Source organism: Talpa europaea (genome assembly GCF_964194135.1).
Source record: "Talpa europaea genome assembly, chromosome: 16".
Classification (NCBI taxonomy): domain Eukaryota; kingdom Metazoa; phylum Chordata; class Mammalia; order Eulipotyphla; family Talpidae; genus Talpa; species Talpa europaea.
In genome coordinates, this window is record NC_140084.1 from 44991422 (window position 1) to 45011094 (window position 19673).

The 19673-nt window shown below is 55.6% G+C and overlaps 2 protein-coding genes across 2 annotated transcripts in view; one reads left to right on the forward strand and one right to left on the reverse strand.

The window, feature by feature from the left end:
• Positions 1–1158: 1158 nt before the first annotated feature.
• Positions 1159–6943, forward strand: VASP (vasodilator stimulated phosphoprotein; the record flags this gene model as incomplete). The annotated part of the gene is made up of 14 exons (XM_084256949.1): positions 1159–1242; positions 2091–2161; positions 2230–2401; positions 2494–2659; positions 3683–3764; positions 4214–4269; positions 4383–4624; positions 4764–4861; positions 5403–5454; positions 5621–5657; positions 5879–5924; positions 6079–6166; positions 6724–6781; positions 6906–6943. 14 exons carry the CDS (start codon positions 1159–1161, stop codon positions 6941–6943), a joined length of 1290 nt encoding a protein of 429 aa, XP_084113075.1.
• A 2369-nt stretch (positions 6944–9312) lies between these two features.
• OPA3 (outer mitochondrial membrane lipid metabolism regulator OPA3) overlaps positions 9313–19673 on the reverse strand; it is a gene marked incomplete at both ends in the record, with an annotated part of 48777 nt that continues 38416 nt past the window's right edge. Inside the window, one exon of the mRNA XM_084256950.1 lies at positions 9313–9722. Within this exon, the coding sequence (XP_084113076.1) occupies positions 9313–9722 (410 nt within the window). The remainder of the gene's footprint in view (positions 9723–19673) is intronic.

A 19673-nucleotide genomic window follows, 5' to 3' on the forward strand; every position in this document is an offset into this window, starting at 1 on the left:
GTTCTGGGGACACAGCAGAAGATGGAAAGGACAAAAATCCCTGCCCTCAAGTTCTTGACATTTTTGCTGCTATGAAATGTGGGACATGGGCTGAGGGGGTAGTCAGGGAGGGTTTCCTGGAAGAGGTGACCTTTAAACAGACCTGAAGGAGGTAAAAATCCCGGTTGAGGAAGAGCAAGTGCATAGGCCCCAGGCAGGCCTGTGTCCTGCTTGAAGGAGTATCAGGGGAGGCAGGGGCGGGAGGGATGAGATACAGATCACCAAGGCTGTGGAGAGAATCGGGCTGTTACTCAGTGGAAGCCACGGGACCTCGCAAGAAGAGGAGGGATCCGGAGGGACATGATCTGACTTGTGCTTAACCAGATTTTGCTGTGGATACCGTGGCTGGAGAGGGGCTGGATCACCTTGGGGTCACTCAGCAGGCTCCCAGCTCTGGCCAGGCAGGGCAGGGCTGCCTGAGAGAGCAAAGTGCAGCCAGGGTGGGGTAGCAACAACCCTGGGCATCTGGCCAGAGTCTGCCCTGGGTGTGGGTGGCAGGTGTGGGCGAGGCCTTAACCTTGCCCTCCAGAGGGAGCCAGAAACAGTCCCCCAGGCCTTGCTTGTCTGGAAATAAATAGCACCTGGTTATGGGTAGAGCCCACACAGTCCAGGGTGGTTAAGACTTGGGAGCCAAGTGACCTGGTTCAAATCCTCATTCTAGCTACTTCCCAGCTGTGCCTGCGGGCAGGCCCCTCAACCTGCCTGGGCCTCTATTTGTAGTCTTTGCAAAGTGAGGATGAAATAGTGCATGTGTCGAAGGGCTGCAGTGAGAATAAGGGTGCCTAACCAGCTGAAATGAGGTGGCACAGTTATGTAAACTGGGGGGGGGGGGGTCAGGGGCTCAGCCTCCTGGTCTAAAAACTAGGAGCCTGGTCTGCTCTGGGGCTTTCCCGAAGGTCCTGTGTTTCACAGCGTCAGCGTCATGCCCCAGTCCCCAGCCCGGGTAGAGACAGCCATTGTATGGGGTATAATTTTGCTCCCCGGAAATCCCTGAGCACCAACTTCCTCTTTTCAGGAAAAAGTCTGGTGGGGGTGGGGTGGAGAGTAGCACTTCCCCCTGGTCTGTGTGCACTTGAGCAAGTCACTTCCCATCTGGGCGCCCCAGTTTCCTCATTGGGCATGGGGACATTGAAACTGGCTATCCAGGCTCCCCCATGGTTACGTTTTCAGGGTGCCGATGAAAAGGATGCTGACAGCTACCAAGTACGCAGTATGTGCCAGGCACTGTGCCAAGTGCTTTAAGTACCCGAACTCACTCACTCCTCCTACCGCCCTGTGAAGTGGTGGGACTGTCATTTAGTGCCCGAGTGGGAAGGTCGCTTGCCTGAGTCACATGGAGTAGGTGGCTCAGCGGGAATTTGAACCTCCAGGTCTGTGGATCAGATCCTAAGCACTGAACCAATTTGCCGACCTGTCCCCCAAGGTTGAGTTAGCTGTCACCTCCACCAGGAAGTCCTCCCTGGCGCTGGCCCTGGGTTGCCATCGGGATGGGACGGTCTCCTGCACTTGAGGGCGGGGTGGCAGCATTGCTGCTGGACTTGGGCCTGACACAGGGCGAGTCTGCAATAGCTCTTAGTTCACTGGGGGGGGGCGGAGGGGGTGGGCAGCAGGAAGTGGGGAGCTGGCTCTAGCATCAGTCCCCAACTGGCCGCAGGCCTCACACTGCCCCTCCCCTCCAGCCTCAGCTTCCTCCTCTGACCAAGTGGGGAAATAGGGGGCCCAAGCACCTGGTAGAGACAGGGGGGTGCAGCGGGCCGGGGCTGGTTCTCAGTGCCACCCTGAGCTCCTGCCTGCCCCCACTCATCGGTCTGATCCCCTCCTCCTGTCTGATCCCAGCTTCCTGCATCTTTGTCTCCATCTCCCTCCCCCACCTGTCCCCTGGTCTGCCTTTGTGGGTCTGACTCTTCGTCCTGCGTCTTTCTCCACGTCTGTCTGTCTGTCTGTCTCTCCCGCCTCATCTGTCTCTTTCCTGGTCTGTGTCACCTCCCGACTGTCTCTTTCTCTGTCTCTCCCGGCTGGCTGACGTCCTCCCAGTCTCTGCTCTGCCCCAGGGCTTGCCTCCCCGGGTGCTGCTCTGCCGGTCACACTTTGTCACCTCCATTCTCCCGGAGGGGCAGAAAGGGTCGGGCCCCCGGGGAGGCTGCGGGCTCCCTGGGCTGACGGCCGCTCTCCTCTCCCTGTTCCTGGCAGCGAGACCGTGGTCTGCTCCAGCCGGGCCACTGTGATGCTCTATGATGACAGCAACAAGCGGTGGCTGCCCGCCGGCACGGGCCCCCAGGCCTTCAGCCGCGTCCAGATCTACCACAACCCCACGGCCAACTCCTTCCGGGTGGTCGGCCGGAAGATGCAGCCAGACCAGCAGGTGAAGGCCCTCTCCCTTCCCCCACCCCGGGCTGACCTGGCTCTCCACTGCTGCAACCGTCACCCCTCATCTCCCTTTTCCCCTGCTCCCAGGTGGTCATCAACTGTGCCATCATCCGGGGTGTCAAGTACAACCAGGCCACCCCCAACTTCCATCAGTGGCGCGATGCCCGGCAAGTCTGGGGCCTCAACTTTGGCAGCAAGGAGGATGCGGCCCAGTTCGCTGCTGGCATGGCCAGTGCCCTAGAGGCCCTGGAAGGTGAGAGCCAGCGGGCAGTGGGCACTGCAGAGCCCTGCCGAGTGGCTGGGCAATGGTTTACCATGCGGCCTCAGTGTGCTCATCTGTAAAATGGGCTAGTTCGTTATTGTGAGGATTTTGTGGGTTCCTGTGTTCCCCGCGTGTGCACCCACACAGAAAATGCATGATCCCGAAGGGCGCTGTCTGCTCCATCCATTTCCACACGTGCTCACTCGCGTGGGGCGCCTCCCAGATCCAGCTATAGATATCTCCAACCCCCACAAGGCTCCCTGTGCCCTTGGATTACGTAACTGATGACATGTCATCAGTCGTTTTCAGGCATTGATGTTAAGGAAAAAAACCTGCAGTTGGTATTTCTTAAACACGCTCATCCTTCATCTGCGTAAAACGCAGGTGCTGGTTCTGTTGGGCTGGGGCCCGGGCCTCTGCATTTCTAACCTCCCCTGGTGATGCCCCTGCCAGCCTCTGAGGAGCCAGGCTGTAGGTGTCCTCAGCAGCCGAGCTGGGTGAGGCTGCGGAACTTCACCGTGCCCAATGGCAGCGGTGTTTTTTCCTGGGGGGAGGAGCTGGGCTGTCTGGGGAGGCACAGAGAAAAGAGGAAGGTGGGGTTGGGTCCCAGGGCCTCCAAGCTGGGGCAGTGAGGAGGAGCCACTCAGCCTTCCCTGGGCCGTGCCCGGGGGGAAAACCTAGATGTTGAAGTAACCCCAATCCCAGGCTTGCTCCCGTAAAGCCCAGACTTTTGGCTTTGGGGCAAGTGACAGCCCCTTCTGGGTCTTCGCTGTCTCACCTGCCATGTGGGCATCGTCACCGAGCCCAACCCTCGGCCGCTCCGTCAGGGGAAGCTGGTGCTGGCCCTCAGCCCAGCTTTCATCCAGGTGCTCACGTCAGCCTGGTGTCAGGTCCCCCAGGCAGGAGGAAGTGAGCGCCTGGATTCTTGGGAGGCCAGGGAGAGTGAGGGAATGTTCCAGGGCAGGGCAGCATCCTGGGGTTGACTCATTACCCTTTTCTACTCTCACCTTCCAGGAGGTGGGCCTCTGCCACCTGCCCCTCCCACCTGGCCTGTCCAGAACGGCCCCTCCCCGGAGGAGGTGGAGCAGCAGAAAAGGTGGGGCCAGTCCCTGGATGGGAGGAACCTTGCCTGGGCCAGAGTTCTAGGATATTCCAGAACCCCTGACCCTGAAGTTCAGTACTCCCCCACTTCCAGTCTCTAGAATGTTCCATCTCCCTCAGGGCTAGAAACGGACAGGTTCCAGACACCACCCCCTCTTGGCATTTGAGAAACACCCAGAGTTTGAGTCCTTCCTCACCTCCCAAGTCCTGGGCCCCCAAACCCCAGAATCTGGCTATTTAAGGATCCTAGGCTTTTGCGACTCAGTGCTCTTGACCGTCTGGTGGCCAGAATGCTGCCATCCTGGCAGCCATCCCGCTGTCCCTGCCCACCTCCACACCGCAGGAAAGCAGGCACGGGTGGGGGTTAGGAGCAGCCTCAGTGGCACCTCTAAGAGAAGCCATCCTGGGAACCCCAAGTGATGGCTGTTCCACCGCTCTCCTCAGGCAGCAGCCGGGGCAGCCCGAGCAAGTGGAGCGTGAGCGCCGGGTCTCCAATGCAGGTGATTACCCCAGTGGCAAGGGTGGTGGGGCACTCCCCTGAGGGGTAGGACAGCCCGATTGCAAAGAATGAGGCTTGTCTCTCAGCACCCCGCCTTTTCTGTTTGTTTCACAGGCCCACCTGCTCCCCCAAGTGGTGGGGGACCACCTCCACCTCCAGGACCTCCTCCTCCCCCGGGGCCCCCTCCACCTCCAGGTCTGCCCTCCTCGGGAGCCCCAGCTGCAGGCCATGCAGCAGGGGGAGGTCCACCCCCTGCACCCCCTCTCCCCACAGCACAAGGCCCCAGTGCAGGAGGGGCTGGAGCCCCTGGCCTGGCCGCCGCCATTGCTGGAGCCAAACTCAGGAAAGTTAGCAAGGTGAGGGGTCAGGTGTGTCAGGTGGCTGGGCCTGGTGGAATAATGGGAGGAGGCTGGAGATGCCTGAGGGCATTGGAAGGGGGCTGGGGGGCCAGGAGGCCAGCCTATAAAGCCCCTTCTTCTGTAATTTCTCCAACAGGAGGAGGCCTCAGGAGGGCCCTCAGCCCCCAAAGCTGAGAGCAGTCGAAGCACTGGGGGGGGGCTCATGGAAGAGATGAACGCCATGCTGGCCCGGAGGTGAGCCCACGCCCTTGGGAGACTCAGAAAACCCCCCTTCTGACCAGCACTTCTGACCTGGAGATTCCGGTTCTGTAGGGCCAGGTGGGGGAGGAGATTCCCAGTTTGTTTCTGAAGGTGAAAGTTCCCCCTGTGGTAGCCAGGGTTGGGACAGAGTGCTGAGGATTGCATTCTCCTGAGATAACGAAGATTTGAGTCACCTAGGTCACCTCTAGAATGTTCTAAGACCCCCTGCACTCTAGGTTCCTAAGAGATGCTGCCTCTGAATCTGGAAACTCAGATTCTGAGAACATTTTATGTCACGGCCCTGTGCCCTTGGGATGTTGTGATCCCAAATGTGTGAGTGCATGGGGGGGGATCACCCCAAATGGAGGGAGAACAGCCCTCTCTTTAACTTCTAAAACATAGAACTTTCTGTAGCCTCCACAAATTCCACAAGTCAACATCCTAGCATTCACCTTTCTAGAATTCTGGGTAAGGAAACTGCCAAGCAGCTAAGGAGGGCTGAAAGCCATCCATTTTTGCCTTTTTCTTCCTGCAGAAGGAAAGCCACACAGGTCGGGGAGAAACCCCCCAAGGATGAGTCTGCCAATGTGAGTTTGAGGCTCTTCCTATCATATATACCTCAGGCCCTACCATGGCAGTGGGGATATTGGGGAGGGGATATGATAGAGATGGAGGCTGGGTTTGAGCCTGGACATGAGAATGGGCTAGAGTTGTAGCAGTTTCTTGGCTTCTGACAGTTTTATTTCGCACCAGCAGGAGGAGCCAGAGGCCAGAGTCCCAGTGCAGAGTGGTGAGTGACAGCTGGTCTTAGCCGTAGGAACTGCAAGTCCCAAGATGCCCTGTTCTCACACATTTAAAGCACTTTATGGGGGAAATCTGTGCACATAACACTAGGGCTTATACTCTGCTGATAGGGGTCTTTGAACAGGGGCAAAGTGAGCTGGGGAGGGGGAGAGATGGAGACCAGGCATACCTGGTCCCTGATCTTTCCAATCTGTTGCCGTCCCCCAGAATCTGTGCGGAGACCCTGGGAGAAGAACAGCACAACTTTGCCAAGGTGGGCCATCAGTACTGGGACCCCAACCTCCCCAGAGGAGTTGGATCTGCCCGATTTGTAGGAGAGAACACAAAGAGGTTTTTGGAATGGGAAGTGGGTGGGGAGGGGCAGGCCCGCTAACCCCATTTCTGTTCCAATTCACACCATCTCCCAGGATGAAGTCCTCTTCAGTGACCACTTCCGAGGCCCACCCCTCTACGCCAAGCTCCAGTGATGAGTCAGACCTGGAGAGGGTGAAGCAGGTAGCTTCCGTGGGGGTTTGGGTTGTGCGGCTGGGGACTAGAACGAAGCTAGAGGAAGAAAAGGCAACGGGTTCTAGACTCGACCACTGGTCAGCTGGCCTTGCCAAGCGTCAGTTTGCCAGTCTGAGAATGGGAGCAAATGGGTCAGGTCAGCGATGACGCAGCCACCACAACCAACTTTTCCAGTGACCATGACAGACATTATTAATCTACCACCATTCGCATTCCTGCTGAGTACCCAGAATCCCTTTCAGCAAACTGGTCCCAAGCATCCATCACCAATTGGCAGGAGACAGGAATGTATTTGCCAACCCTGGTACTGGATGTTCTCCAGTCCTTTTCTTCTGACAACAACGTTCCAGAATTCTCCTCTAGAACTGTCCAGTCACTCTGGGGCCTTGTCATTGATGTCATAAAGTGTGTGTGTGTGTGTGTGTGTGTGTGTGTGTGTGTTTTGGGGTCTTGAACCTGCTTCCTCTGCCTCTGCAGCCATTAAGGGGGGTTTGTTGCTGCAAGTCCAGGCCCCTTCCTGGTTGGTTACAACCCATTATTTTCAGGAGCTTCTGGAAGAGGTGAGGAAGGAATTGCAGAAAATGAAAGAGGAAATAATTGAAGGTGAGGTTGCTTTTTATTTTAAACATTTATTTCCGAGGCATGATGTCCCTCGGAAAGAGTCCTGTTTTGGAATGGAAGGGGGGAGAGGCTCTGCCCTTGACCCCTGCCCCTTGTTTCCTTCCAGCCTTTGTCCAAGAGTTGAGGAAGCGGGGCTCCCCCTGACCACAGGGTCCCGGAAGATCCCGTTTCACCTTTCTGCACCCGGCCTGTCACCCTGCTTTCCCTGCCTCCACTTGACTTGGAATTGGCTGAAGACAGCACAGGAATACAGGAATGCATCTTTCCCACTCCCCATCCCACTTGGAAAATGCCAGGGGGTGTGGCTTCCCTGGCACCAGGCCTACACCCATATTGGCTGCTGATTGGCTGGGGAGGCCCCCACCCTGTGCTCCCTTTGGTGTTTCCCCCCCTACCATCCCCTTGGGGCTGGTTCCTCTGCTGGGGATGTACCAATTAACCCCACAGTAAGGGGGAAGAAAGGAGGGAATTTCTCATTCCCTTGTTCTAGATTCACTTTAACGCTTATGCCTTCGATTTTTTTTTTTTAAGAAAATATATATATATATATTTGGGTTTGGGGGGGGGAATTTTTTTTCTCTTTGGTTTTGATAAAATGGGGTGGGGTGTGGGGGGGTTTAAATGCTATAGGCCCAAGCTTGTCCTATTGAGGACGGCTATTTAAAGGGGGGATGTCCCACTAGGCTGGGGGTGCCTCCCCCTACCGGGGACTTCCCTTCCAGCTGGCTCCTTCCCCTTTTCTATAAGGAATTAAGATGCTGTAACTTTTGGAACCTCAGTTTTTTTGGGTTTGTTTTTTTTTTAATTTGGCTATATTTTGGGTCCAGACCATTTTTACCCCCTAGGGAAAATAAGAAGAGGGGAAAAAGGAAAAGTGGGGAGAATGCACCCCTCAACCACCTTCACCATTAGCTTCTTGAAAATGGGCCCCTGCGGAATAAATCTGGCAGTTTTTATAAATGCTAAGATTTCTGGAGTGATTTGGAGGACTGTGCAGCTGGGGGGGGGTCCCTCACTCCCTCCGTCTAACCCTCATCTTCTTCCTTCCACCCTACACCTCTACTGGTTTCCTCAAGCTGCTCCCTGCAGCCAGATGGTCTCTGCCCCTCTCCCTCTCCAAACCCTCCCCAGGCATTTCCCTCCCTCCTCCCCACCTTGCCTCCCCAGGTGAGAAAGCCAAGCCTGGGCAGCCCCTTCTTCAGCCCCTGGGTCTCTTTCTCCATCTAGGAAAGGGCTCGTAAGAGGACTGTGCACTTTTCAGCTTCTCTCCTGACTTTAATGAGCCTTGTGCCCACTTTGCAGATGTACACCATGGTGCTGAGACACTTTCTTAGTGACTTGTTTACCTCAGAGCTCCTTTAATTATAAAACATTTACAGGCTAAAAAAAAAATAAAAGAATAGAATTCAGAAGTCACGGAGCTCGCACACCCCCCTCAGCAGTTCAGTGGCTTTGCAGGGGGTGGTTGGGGTGGGGAACTTTGCCTGGTGGAATGTTCCACTTGGATGAGGCTGGGAAACTTCCAGGCGGAGGGGCAGGTGGTCCCACAAGAAGAAGGCTGCGTGGAGCAGGAGCTGGGGGACCGATCCGGAGGCATGAAGGGCAGGGAACCCCGGAGTGTCCCGAGGAGCAGGTCTGGGTGGAAGATGGTGGGCGTGACAGTGACCCATGCAGTAGGGGAACGGGTGGGTGCCCATGAGCAGCCAGTGGGAAAGGCAACAAGATGTCCAGCACTTCTGGACAGGTGAGCTGGCCAATACTGGAGTCAAAACGAGGCAGCCCCAGGCGGGACTGCGTTTTCTTCCTCAGGCACCCACCACCTGCAGGACACAGGAGGCGGGGGAGGGTGGGTTCTGGTGGCACCCAGAAGCCTGCACAGCCTGTGGCTCAGAGGGTTGTGCAAGAGCTAACGTGTGTTGGGGGTGGGAGGCTTGTATGGGCACCATCCTTTCCAAGGGGGGAGGGCCCGAGTTGAGGGACCAACGCTGGAGTGAAGGCAGGAGCCCCTGGTGCCTTACAAGAGCTAATGCTCTCCTATCGCCCCCCCCACCTTCTGCACGGGCGGAGTGAGGTAGACCATGGGGGGCGGGGTGCTCTGCCAGTGTCTGCGTTTTCACTGCAATAGCCTTACTACCAATGAGGGGGCACGGGGTGTTCTGCTGTGATGGATGAGGGTCCCTAGGTAAGGACCACGCCTCAGGTGGGCGGGGGTGAGTGACTGAAGAGGGGAGACAGGTGTGCTGCTGCCTGCCCAACCGGCAGACCCTGCCTGGGGCCAGAAGCTGGGGCGGGGCTCCCGTCCATGGCGCCACCCGCGCGCGAGGGGGTTCGGTGGAAGCGCCGGCGGGGCGTGAGGGTAGGGAGGGGACCGAAAGCCTCGCCGGATCAGCCCCAGGCCAGGACCGGGGGGGGGGGCCTCGGCCTGGCCAGCTAGGAAGGGCCTGTGGACAGAGGCCGCGTCGGGGCCGTCGCAGCCCAGACCACAGTCTCGTGGGAGCCGGGCCCGCGGGCTCCTACTCCTCCGGCTTGGGTGCAGCCTGCGGCGCCGACGGCGCGCTCAGGGCGCGGAGCTGGGCGCGCACGTCGCGCATCTGCGCCTGCAGCTCCTCCAGCGAGCCGGGCGCGGGCGGCGGCGGCAGCGCCTGCAGCTGATCCCGCAGCGCCTCGAGCGCCAGCCCCAGGTGGTCCACCTCGTCCCGCAGCGAGCTCCAGGCGGCGCGCCGCTCGGTCACCTTGCGCCGGTGGTTGGCCTGCTGGCGCCAGTACTCCAGCATCAGGCAGCTGCAGGCCACCACGAAGATGGTGAGCTCGCCCAGCAGCTCCGCGCCCAGCTCGGCCGCCGCGTCCTCGTTCAGCGGCTTCACGGCGTCCCCCTTGAAGCCCAGGAGGCGCATCTTGGCGCGCATCTCCGCCCAGTGGTACACTGCGGGGGACACACAGTCAGCGCCGCCGCGGTGAGGGGGGGGGGGTTCGCGGGACGGCAGCTCGCCACGGCGTCCAGAACATTCTGGCGAGTGGAGAGTGAGAAATGCCCGGGACGGGAGGTGCCGCGGGAGGGTGCACTTCTGGGGGCGCGGGTCGGGGCAGGTGTCCGTCTTGCTGCCTTTGCTCCTCCACCGCCCACGGAAAGGCCAGGGCCTCCCTCCTCCTGGTGAGTCCGCTCACCACCCCCCACCCCTGGCCCTGGCCAGCTCTGGTATGCAGACGTAGAGCTTCAACACCACCAACGGCAGCTTTTAATCTTGATTCTGACTTTGCTCTTTCCCTCCCAGACTTGTCCATTCCTGACCCCTTTCTGTGGGGGGGTCCCCTCCCGAAGGTGCTTCAGACCTGGGGCAGGCTTTCGGGCCTTGCTTGGGGCCAATTCCGTTTGGGTGGACTTTTACCCACGAGGGGATGGGTGACTTCGGGTGCTCGATTTGGAAACTATATCCTTTGTCTCTTCTGTATTGCACACTAATGGTATTAAATTAAAGATATCTAGCCCACTAAAGGTCTATATATTTTGTCTTGCTGCGGCGGATGTCAGAACCTATTCAGAGCAGACACTTTTGGGGGTTCTGGGGTATAACAAAATTACCATATACATCCAGAAGTGGCTGCAATGAAAACCCTGGACATCCTAATTGTTGAAACACATCCAGGCTGCAATAGGTATTGGGGGACACCCACTCTCGAAACTGGTTGCCAGCAACTACTGAAGCTCAATGCTGAAACAACTGATGAGTCAGCTGCTGGGTGGAACACAGAAGTCTGACCTGCGTGCTACCTTGTGCTATGAACAAATGATGAAGAAACTGACGCACGTGGCTGCCAACCGTAGGGTTGGTTTAAACAAAGGCACACATTACAAACGAACCACACCCATAACAGTCACTTGTATAACAGGCAAACACACAGGCGAGTCCATTCATAGGAAGCCCCCCAAGAGGCACATAATCCGTAGGGTTACGCATCAGGGAGGTGGTTACCCTTTGGGGATACAGTTACTATAAGGGGGAAAGTGAGATTTCTGGGGTGTGCGAAACTGCTCAGTGACAGTACCAACTTACATTTACACCAGCCCTCCCAGCGGAGACACAAAGCCCAAGAATGCAAGTTACACGCATGTTCATCCACCACGAATCACAATAGCCAAAAGGTGGAAACGGCCCCAGTGGTTCATCAAAAGACCAGTAGATAAACACAGAGTCTTTAGGCTTCCCTGGTGGTGCAAGGGGTTAAGACGCAGCGCTATGAAGCTATCCACAACCACTGCCACAGGAGTTTGATCCCAAGCCAGCCAGGTGACCCACATGGCGCAGTAGACCTCTCCTGTCTCACCATCAGCAGTGTATTTCAGTAGATCCACCTGTTCTGTTCCCCACTCTGGTGAATCCGCTCACCCCCCACACTCCAGTTCCTGTATGCATAAATAAATCTTTAAAAAAACCAACAACACAGGGCCTCCCTGGTGGTGCAAGGGGTTAAGACGCAACCTATGAAGCTGTCCACAGCCTCTGCAGCACGAGTTGGATCCCCGGCTGGCCAGGGAGCAACCCACATGGTGCAGCAGACCTCTCCTGACTCACCCACTGCTCCCCTCAGCAGTGCATTTCAGTCTGTCTGCCTGTTCTGTTCCCCACTCTGTCTCTGGTGAATCCTCTCACCCCACCACATCTCTGGCCTGTACCCCAGCTGTTGTATGCATAAATGAATAAATCTTTAAAAAAATAAACACAGTTTGTCTGCACAATGGAATATTATACAGCCAAAAAAAGGAGGCAAGGGTCCCACATGGCGCACAGACCTCTCCTGCCGCCTGCTGCTCCCCTCAGCAGTATATTTTGTCACTCTGCCTGTTCTGTTCCCTGCTCCGGCTCTGGTGAATTCTCTCACCCTCCCACGATTCTGACTGTACCCAGTGCTTGTATAAATAAATAAATAAATCTTTTTTTAAAAAAGGAATAAAATACTAACATCAGCATCTATCTCAAAAACATTATGTTGAGCGAGAAAAGGCCATGTACCATCTGATTTCCATTTATCTGAAATGTCCAGAATACTTAGGTAAGTTCACAAAGACAGAAAACAGATTGGTGGGAATGGGGAGTGATGACTTAATGGGAACTAAGTTGCTCTTTGGGGTGATGAAAATGTTTTGGAACTAGATACACAGTGAATGACTTAAATGCTTGGAACTCTTCACTATCAAATGATTGTGTATGATGTGAATTTCACATCAAAAATCAAAGAAAGCTACAAGACCTTGTTCAAGACAGAAAAACGCCCCCGCTGGAATGGGAGGGGACTCTGGAGTCAGGGCAGAGAGCCAGCCCCATCCATGCCTGCCCCAGCTGGCAGGGCACCCTAAATCAAGCTTCCTCCCACCCCAAGCTACATGTGCCACAAGAAGCCTCGTGTGCGGGCCTGCAACCTGGCATCTGTGATGGCTACTGAGAGAAGCTAGCCGGTGGCTCCTTGGGGCTGAGGAGCAGTGGCTGGAGCAAACTTTGGGGGCGATGAGATGTGTTCACTATTTTTGCTACAGTGGTGATTTCACAGGTATATACATGTCAACACAGCAACCTTACATATCAATGTGCTTTATAGTGACTGTCATTATAGCTCAGGAAGCTGCTGCTTGAAAAGAAACTGAGGCCGGGCCTCCCCTGGTGGTGCAGCAGTTGAGTGCTGGGCTGCGAAGCTGCCCACAGCCTCTGCAGCGCGGGTTTGATCCCCAGTCGCCGGCGAGGGTCCCACATGGCGAGCAGACCTCTCCTGCCACGCCCGCTGCTCCCCTCAGCAGTGTGTTTCATCAGTCTGCCTGTTGTTCCCTGCTCTGGCTCTGGTGACTTCTCTCACCCTCCCACGCTTCTCACTGTACCCAGTGCTTGTATAAATAAATAAATAAATAAATAAATAAATCTTTAAAAAAAAAAAAAAAGAAAAAAAGAAACTGAGGCAGAGAGGATAAGTGCCTGTCAGAAAAATATGACCCAAAAGGGTCCAGGGCAGGAAGCGAGGGGCTGAGAACTGCTGTTTGTTATGCTAAACTTTACAGAATGGTTTCATTCTTTAAACCGAGAATACAAAAAACATTTGAGTGCAAGAACTCATGCATACACATAAAATGCATGTAAGAGTTGGGATTATCACCTTGGAATGTTTTGATAGCGACCTGATTAGTTATCTGATTATTCATCTGGTCTGTCACATGCCAGGTTCTGTCCCTAGCCTGTGCCAGCCCAGTTTGTCTTTCTCTAGTCCTTCCCTTCCCTTTCCCAGCCCTACCCTTCAATACTCACGCACACCATGGAGTTATGGGTCAAGCAAATAAAAAGGCACCAAAGCCAAGGTCCTGTCCTGCAGAAAACCACAGGGTGCTCTCTACTTGTTCACAGAGAAAATCCTAACTCTTTAAAATAACCCTGAGATGGGGCATCCTTAGTGGCGCAAGGGGTTAAGACGCAACCTTTGAAGATCTCCGCAGCCTCTGCAGCATGAGTTCGATCCCCAGCCTGCCAGGGAGCAACCCACTGGCACAGCAGACCTCTCCTGACTCGCCTGCTGCTCCCCTCAGCAGTGTACTTCAGTCAATTTGCCTGTTCTGCTCCCCACTCTGTCTCTGGTGAATCCTCTCACCCTCCACACCTCTGGCCTATACCCCAGTTCTTGTATAAATAAATAATCTTTAAAAAAATAAAATAGGGCCTCCCCTGGTGGCGCAGCAGTTGAGCGCTGGGCTGCGAAGCTGCCCGCAGCCTCTGCAGGGCCGGTTCAATCCCCGGCCACCAGTGAGGGTCTCACATGACGAGTAGACCCCTCCTGCTGCGCCCGCTGCTCCCCTCAGCAGTATATTTCATCGGTCTGCCTGTTCTGTTCCCCGGTCTGGTGAATTCTCTCACCCTCCCGTGCTTCTGACTATACCCAATGCTTGTATAAATAAATAAATCTTTGAAAAAATAAAAATAAAAAATAAAATAAAATAAAATAACCCTGAGGCCCGACATGATGCATCCCATCACTGACTCTCTGGCTGTTTGAAATCAACCTCATTCAGTGCTCACAACTCCTTAATCTCTGGCCACTGGGCCTCTGCATATGCTGTTTCCTCTGCCTGCAATACTTGCTCTTCTCCATGCTCACCCTGAGTTTTCAGGTCCTGAGTAAGATGCCTCCTCTGGCAGAAAGTCCTTCCTGACTGCCTCGGCTGGGTCCCATCACCCTTCTCCCTAGGCTCCCCCAGCTCATCTCTAACCACTCTAGGATCAGCACCATCTGGGAGCAGGTTGCCTCTATGAACTGGGGGTCCCGAAAAGGCAGGGCCAGCAATGTCTCGGTCATGCCCACCGTATCCCAATGTGACCTAGTAGGGGGCTGGGTACACAGCAGATGTTTGAGGGTATTTGCTAAAAACATACATAAATGAGTGAATCAGGACTCCACCCACAACATGGCAGACTTGAGAGGCTGGAATCAGGACCTCCCTGGTGGCGAAAGGGGTTAAGCACCACACTATGAAGCAATCTGCAGTCTCTGCAGCATGAGTTCGATCCCTGCCTGGCCAGAGAGAAACCCACATGGCGATGCAGACCTCTCCTGTCTCACCCGCTGCTCCCCTCAGCAGTGTATTTCAGTAGATCTGCCTGTTCTGTTCCCCGCTCTGTCTCTGGTGAATCCTCTCACCCCCCGCGTCTCTGGCCTGTGCCCCAGCTCTTGTATGCATAAATAAATAAATCTTTAAAAAAAAAAAAAGAGGCTGGAATCACCCTCTTCCTCGAAAACAACTACCAACAAAACACTGAAATGGGCTCCTAGTAGAAATCCAGAAGCTTCGCACCAACTATACAGCTCCAAGACATCCCCAAGGAGCTCAAGACCTAAGGCTGGTGGCCACTGAAGGGGTATAGGAGGAGGCGATGGGGAGCATGCCAGGGCTGGGGGCCGGGAGTCAACTTCCCAAGCCACACCAAGGGAACCCCAGGACATGGTGGAACTCCTTGGAGAAATTTCCCTGATACAACAGTGGGCCTGGGCCCGACCCGGGGCAGTGGGAGCTCGGTCAACTCTGACCTGGGAAGTTGGGAAACAGGCAATTAGGGCGTCGTGCCCACGGAACGCTCCCATCCTCCCCAGCTGGAAATCAAAGAAAAGCCAGGTGGAGCCAGGCCTGACTCCATATAAAGCTCTACACCAGCAAGAAGAACTTTAGATTGAACTCACAAATCCTTCTGGAAGGCAAACCAACGACTGGGCTACTTCCCAGCCCTGGAGAAGCGGCAGAAGAAGCAACGCGGAGCAGTGACGACACTGTGGGCGCCCATTGTGATAATTGGGCACACGTGCACCTGCTACACACCCAGCACCACCTGCGAGCAAAATGCAAATTAGCCCCAGAGTGTGAGCCTGGAGGTCTTGATAGTGCCCTTCTCACTGGGAGGCTCAAGCTTCCTAGATCACGACCCCCAAAAGAAAGGAGGTGAGGAGGGGAGTGGAGACAACTAAGCACAGAATACAGCTTACTGCGGGGGCCTCCCTCGTAGCACAGGGGTTAGGCCTCAGCACTATCAAGGGTCACCAGCCACTACAGCATGAGTTTGATCCCCGGCCAAGTTGCTGACCCACATGGTGCAGCAGACCTCTCCTGTCTCCCCGCTGCTCCCCTCAGCAGTGGAGTTCAGTAGATCTGCCTGTTCTGTTCCCCACCCTGTCTCTGGTGAGTCCTGCAACCCAGCTTTTGTATGCATAAATGGAGACATTTAAAAAATAAAACAAGTGGGCCTCCCCGGTGGCGCGGTTGAGCGCTGGGTTGTGACGCTGCCCGCGGCCTCTGCAGCGCCGGTTCGATCCCCGGCTGCTCCCCGGCCACCGGAGGAGGGTCCCACATGGCGCGCAGACCTCTCCTGCCGCCCGCTGCTCCCCTCAGCAGTGTACTTCGGTCCTTCTGCCTGCTCTGCTCCCCGCTCTGGCTCTCGTGAATTCTCTCACCCTCCCGCGCTTCTGACTGTACCCAGTGCTTGTATAAATAAATACATAAATAAAATAAAAATAAAAAATAAATAAAAAATAAAACAAGCAATTTTATGGTATGCCCGCCTTGCCACAATTTAAGAAGAAAAGATCACTTGGTCACGAGGTACTGGCCTGGGCATTGCTGTGGGTTTCACCTGGACCGGTCAACACCAGCTGAGTGTGCCCAGGGGCGATTATTTTATTTTTTAAAAGATTTATTTATTTATTTATTTATACAAGCACTGGGTACAGTCAGAAGCGCGGGAGGGTGAGAGAATTCACCAGAGCCAGAGTGGGGAGCAGAGCAGGCAGAGGGACCGAAGTACACTGCTGAGGGGAGCAGCGGGCGGCAGGAGAGGTCTGCGCGCCATGTGGGACCCTCCTCCAGTGGCCGGGGAGCAGCCCGGGATCAAACTGGCGCCACAGAGGCTGCGGGCAGCTTCACAACCCAGCCCTCAACCGCTGCTCCAGGGAGGCCCCCCAGGGGCGATTCTGATGCTCATCGCCTGAGTTAGTGCAGACCCCTCCAGGCCAGAGTGCAGTCCTGCAGACAGCCCCCCCTCTCCCTATGTCAGCCACAAGGGGGGTGCACTTCATGCTTACAGTTGCAGTTTCAGTGTAAAAGAGACCCCGATAGGGCGGTCTCCGAGGGAGCACAAGTTCCCGTCTGGATGTCCTGGGGGATCTGACTGCCACCCAATGGTGCGGATTTCAGGGAGCAGGCCAGAGGGATGCGGTCAGGGGGAAAGCGCTCCTCCCCAAAATACTTTCGATTTTCAGTGGTTTTCAGGTGGCCTGCGTGTCCCTGGGTCCCCTCATTCGCAAAGGAAATACATGGCACTTAGAAATTCACCTATGAACATGACAAATCGCAATGACATCTGAGTTGCTTCATACTGAAGCATGTGTCTGGGCCAGATGACTTCCGGAAGGTGCAGGTGCTGCAGACAAGGGAATGCGGGTCAGGCTGCAGCAGCTGGGGGTCCATGCTGTCTCAGGTACTTGCGCCCCACCATCCACCTTGCTTTCGTGGGCTCCCCCACACTCACACCTTTCTCCCCTGCAGCTGTCTTCCTGCTCCTGCTCCTGCTCCTGCTCGGGTTTCCGCAGGGAGGATGGCCCCTTCCTTCCAAAGGTGAGTATGGGAGTGGAGGGACAGGGATAAGCTGATTTTTTTTTTTTTGGTATAAGAACTGGGGTGTAGGCCAGCGGTATGGGGTTGGGGGAGAGACGGTGAGAGGATCCACCAGAGACAGAGAGGGGAGCAGAACAGGTAGATCCACCGAAATCCACTGCTGAGGGGAGCAGCGGGGAGACAGGAGGGGTCTGCTGTGCCATAGGCATCACCTCCCTGGCCCGGGATAGATCTCAGGGTGTAGCAGTGAGAGCGCTGAGACTTAACCTCTAGGCTACCACGTAGGCCCAGGGATACGCTGAATAAGCTAAATTCTGACTCATGTCCACCCCTGGGGGAGAGTGTTCTGGTGGAATTTCGGAGGGGATCCCCCTAATCCTGGCCCTCATGCTGAAGTGTGTGCTGTGGGATAGTGAGTGCTTCTGGGGAGGGAGCAGAAACCAGGTGTCTGCTGGCCATGGCCCAGGCCCAGACCTCCGAGCTTCTCTATGAAAACTCTCTTAACACCAACTCCACACGCACCCACAATCTCACAGCGGTTTCTGTGGATACCTCCTGGAAGCAGAGACCCCATGGGTTGCAGAGACACAGGTATCTGCACACCCACGTCTAGACCCACTGCAGCTGCCCTTGTCCCCTCCCGACCTCCGCGGAGGCTCTGGATTGCCCCCCCCCCCCCTCAGTGGTTCTGTTCCCCAACCAGCGGAGTGGAGTGTGAGGGCGGGCCGGTGGGGTCTGAGCCCAGGGTTCCCACAACCCCTGAGTATCCACACCAGCAGCCTTCCTTTTTCGGTTCAGCACACGGAGGTTTGGCTCGGGGAGAGAGGCCATCTCCCCAAGGCAGGCAAAGTGGGGAAGCTGTCAGAAGTGAGCTCTGAACTCAACTCCACTAATCACTAGTCTTTTTTGGGGGGCGGGGGGGGGGGAGGAGCGGGGAGCATACTGAGAGTGAACGAACGATCCCTCACAGAAGAGGGGTGACTGAGGCCGATTGTGGAAAGCGGTGTGCAGCGCCTACCAGAGAATAAGTGTCCAACAAATACCCTGTGGCGGCTGAAAATTTTTTATTATGTTTCCCTTAATCACCGTATCACACCTTTCTAAATATTCCATTTATTTTTTTACTCCCCGCCCCCACCCCTCTATCTCCTGGCCTTAGTCCCACCCCACCCGCGCAGCGCCCTGCCTGCCCTCTTACCTCAGAATCTCAGTTCGGGCATCTCTGTCCACTTGTTTGCATTCTGCTTGGTCAGTTCCTCCAGTTTGCTTCCTTATCTCGTGTGTATAAGTAAAATCGTCCACTCTTTGCCTTTATCCTTATCTTTGCGGCTCACTTTGCATCACAAAATCCCCGGAGTTCCTTCCACTCTGCTGTAAAGGGCACATTTCCACCCTCCGGGTAGGCCCGGCCTCGGGCGCAGGGCGGGTTAGTGTCCAGGCGAAGGTCCAAGCGCTGCAATAAACTCATGCTTCTCCGAGCTGATGATGTCGTGCTCTTCGGGGACCCCAAAGCGGGATGTCTGGCTCTCAGGGTGTTTCCATTTCACCCTCTCCAGGTAACTCCAGGCCGGCTTCCAAAATGGCCGCACCCACTTAAAGAGGTCAGGGCGCCTCCTTCTCCTGGATCTCTCCTGCACTTGCTGGGTGTCTCTTGACTTGTTGGGTGTCTTTCTACCACATGCCATTCCCACAGGCAGGAAATGGTTTTGGAAAACCCCATTTTAGAGCTGGAACATGTATGGCCCAGAGGAGCTGCCTGGGCCCACACAGCCGGGCTGGGGGCGGGACCTTGACTCAGTCCACTCTCTTCTACTTTCCTTTTTTGATTTTGATTTTTTTTAATTGGTTTATAACATCATCTTGGCCCCCCCTTTTACCCAGTATACCTTCTGTCTCCCTAAACCCCATTTGCTAAGCAAATCCTAACATGAGGTGAGGCTGGGTAGTTTCGGTCAAGGAGGAACCCAGGGCCCAGATACATGCACTGAGGCGCACGATGAAAGGAGCCGAGGCATGAGCCAATAGGAGGTGAAAATAATTGCCAATGCTCAAAGGCTGGCAGGCCGAGGCAGCTGTGAGTCACCCAGGAGGAGCGAGGCCAGCCTGGAGCAGAGCAGGCTGCCAGCTGCTCTGCAGCCCTGCCCTGCCCCCTCCGTGAAAACAGTTTGCTTGTTGAAGGATGCAGACCTCAGGCCAGCCTGTCCGCTGGACGCTCTGCCCAGGGCATGGGAGGGTGCTGACCCACTGCCTCAGACCAGCATCGCCTTTGGTCATTTTGTCCAGTCTGGTGGACAGGGCTATCTTGCTGCCCTATTCTCTCTCTGGAATCCAAGAGAAGATGATCATCCTGTTTTGTTTTTTTGGGTTTTTTTTGCATACAAGAACAGGGGTACAGGTCAAAGGTGCAGAGGTGGGGGGCAGAAGATTCACCAGGGACAGAGTGGGAGCAGAAAAGGCAGACTGACTGAAATACGGCTGAGGGGAGGAGCGGGGAGACAGGAGAGGTCTGCTGCGCCATGTGGGTAGCTCCCTGGCCGGGGATTGAATGAAGGCCAGTAGTGACAGCGTTGAATCTTAACCCCTTGGCCAGCAGGGAGGCCCCATCATCCCTTTGTGTGACTTTGGCTGGGCCCAGGGCTGGGAGGTGAGTGATCAGTAGCCCTGCCCATAGGCCAGCAGCTGGCTGAGGGCCTGAGAGCTGAGTGCAGTGCCTGCCCTTGGGCCAGGGAGAGGGCGGATGAGAAG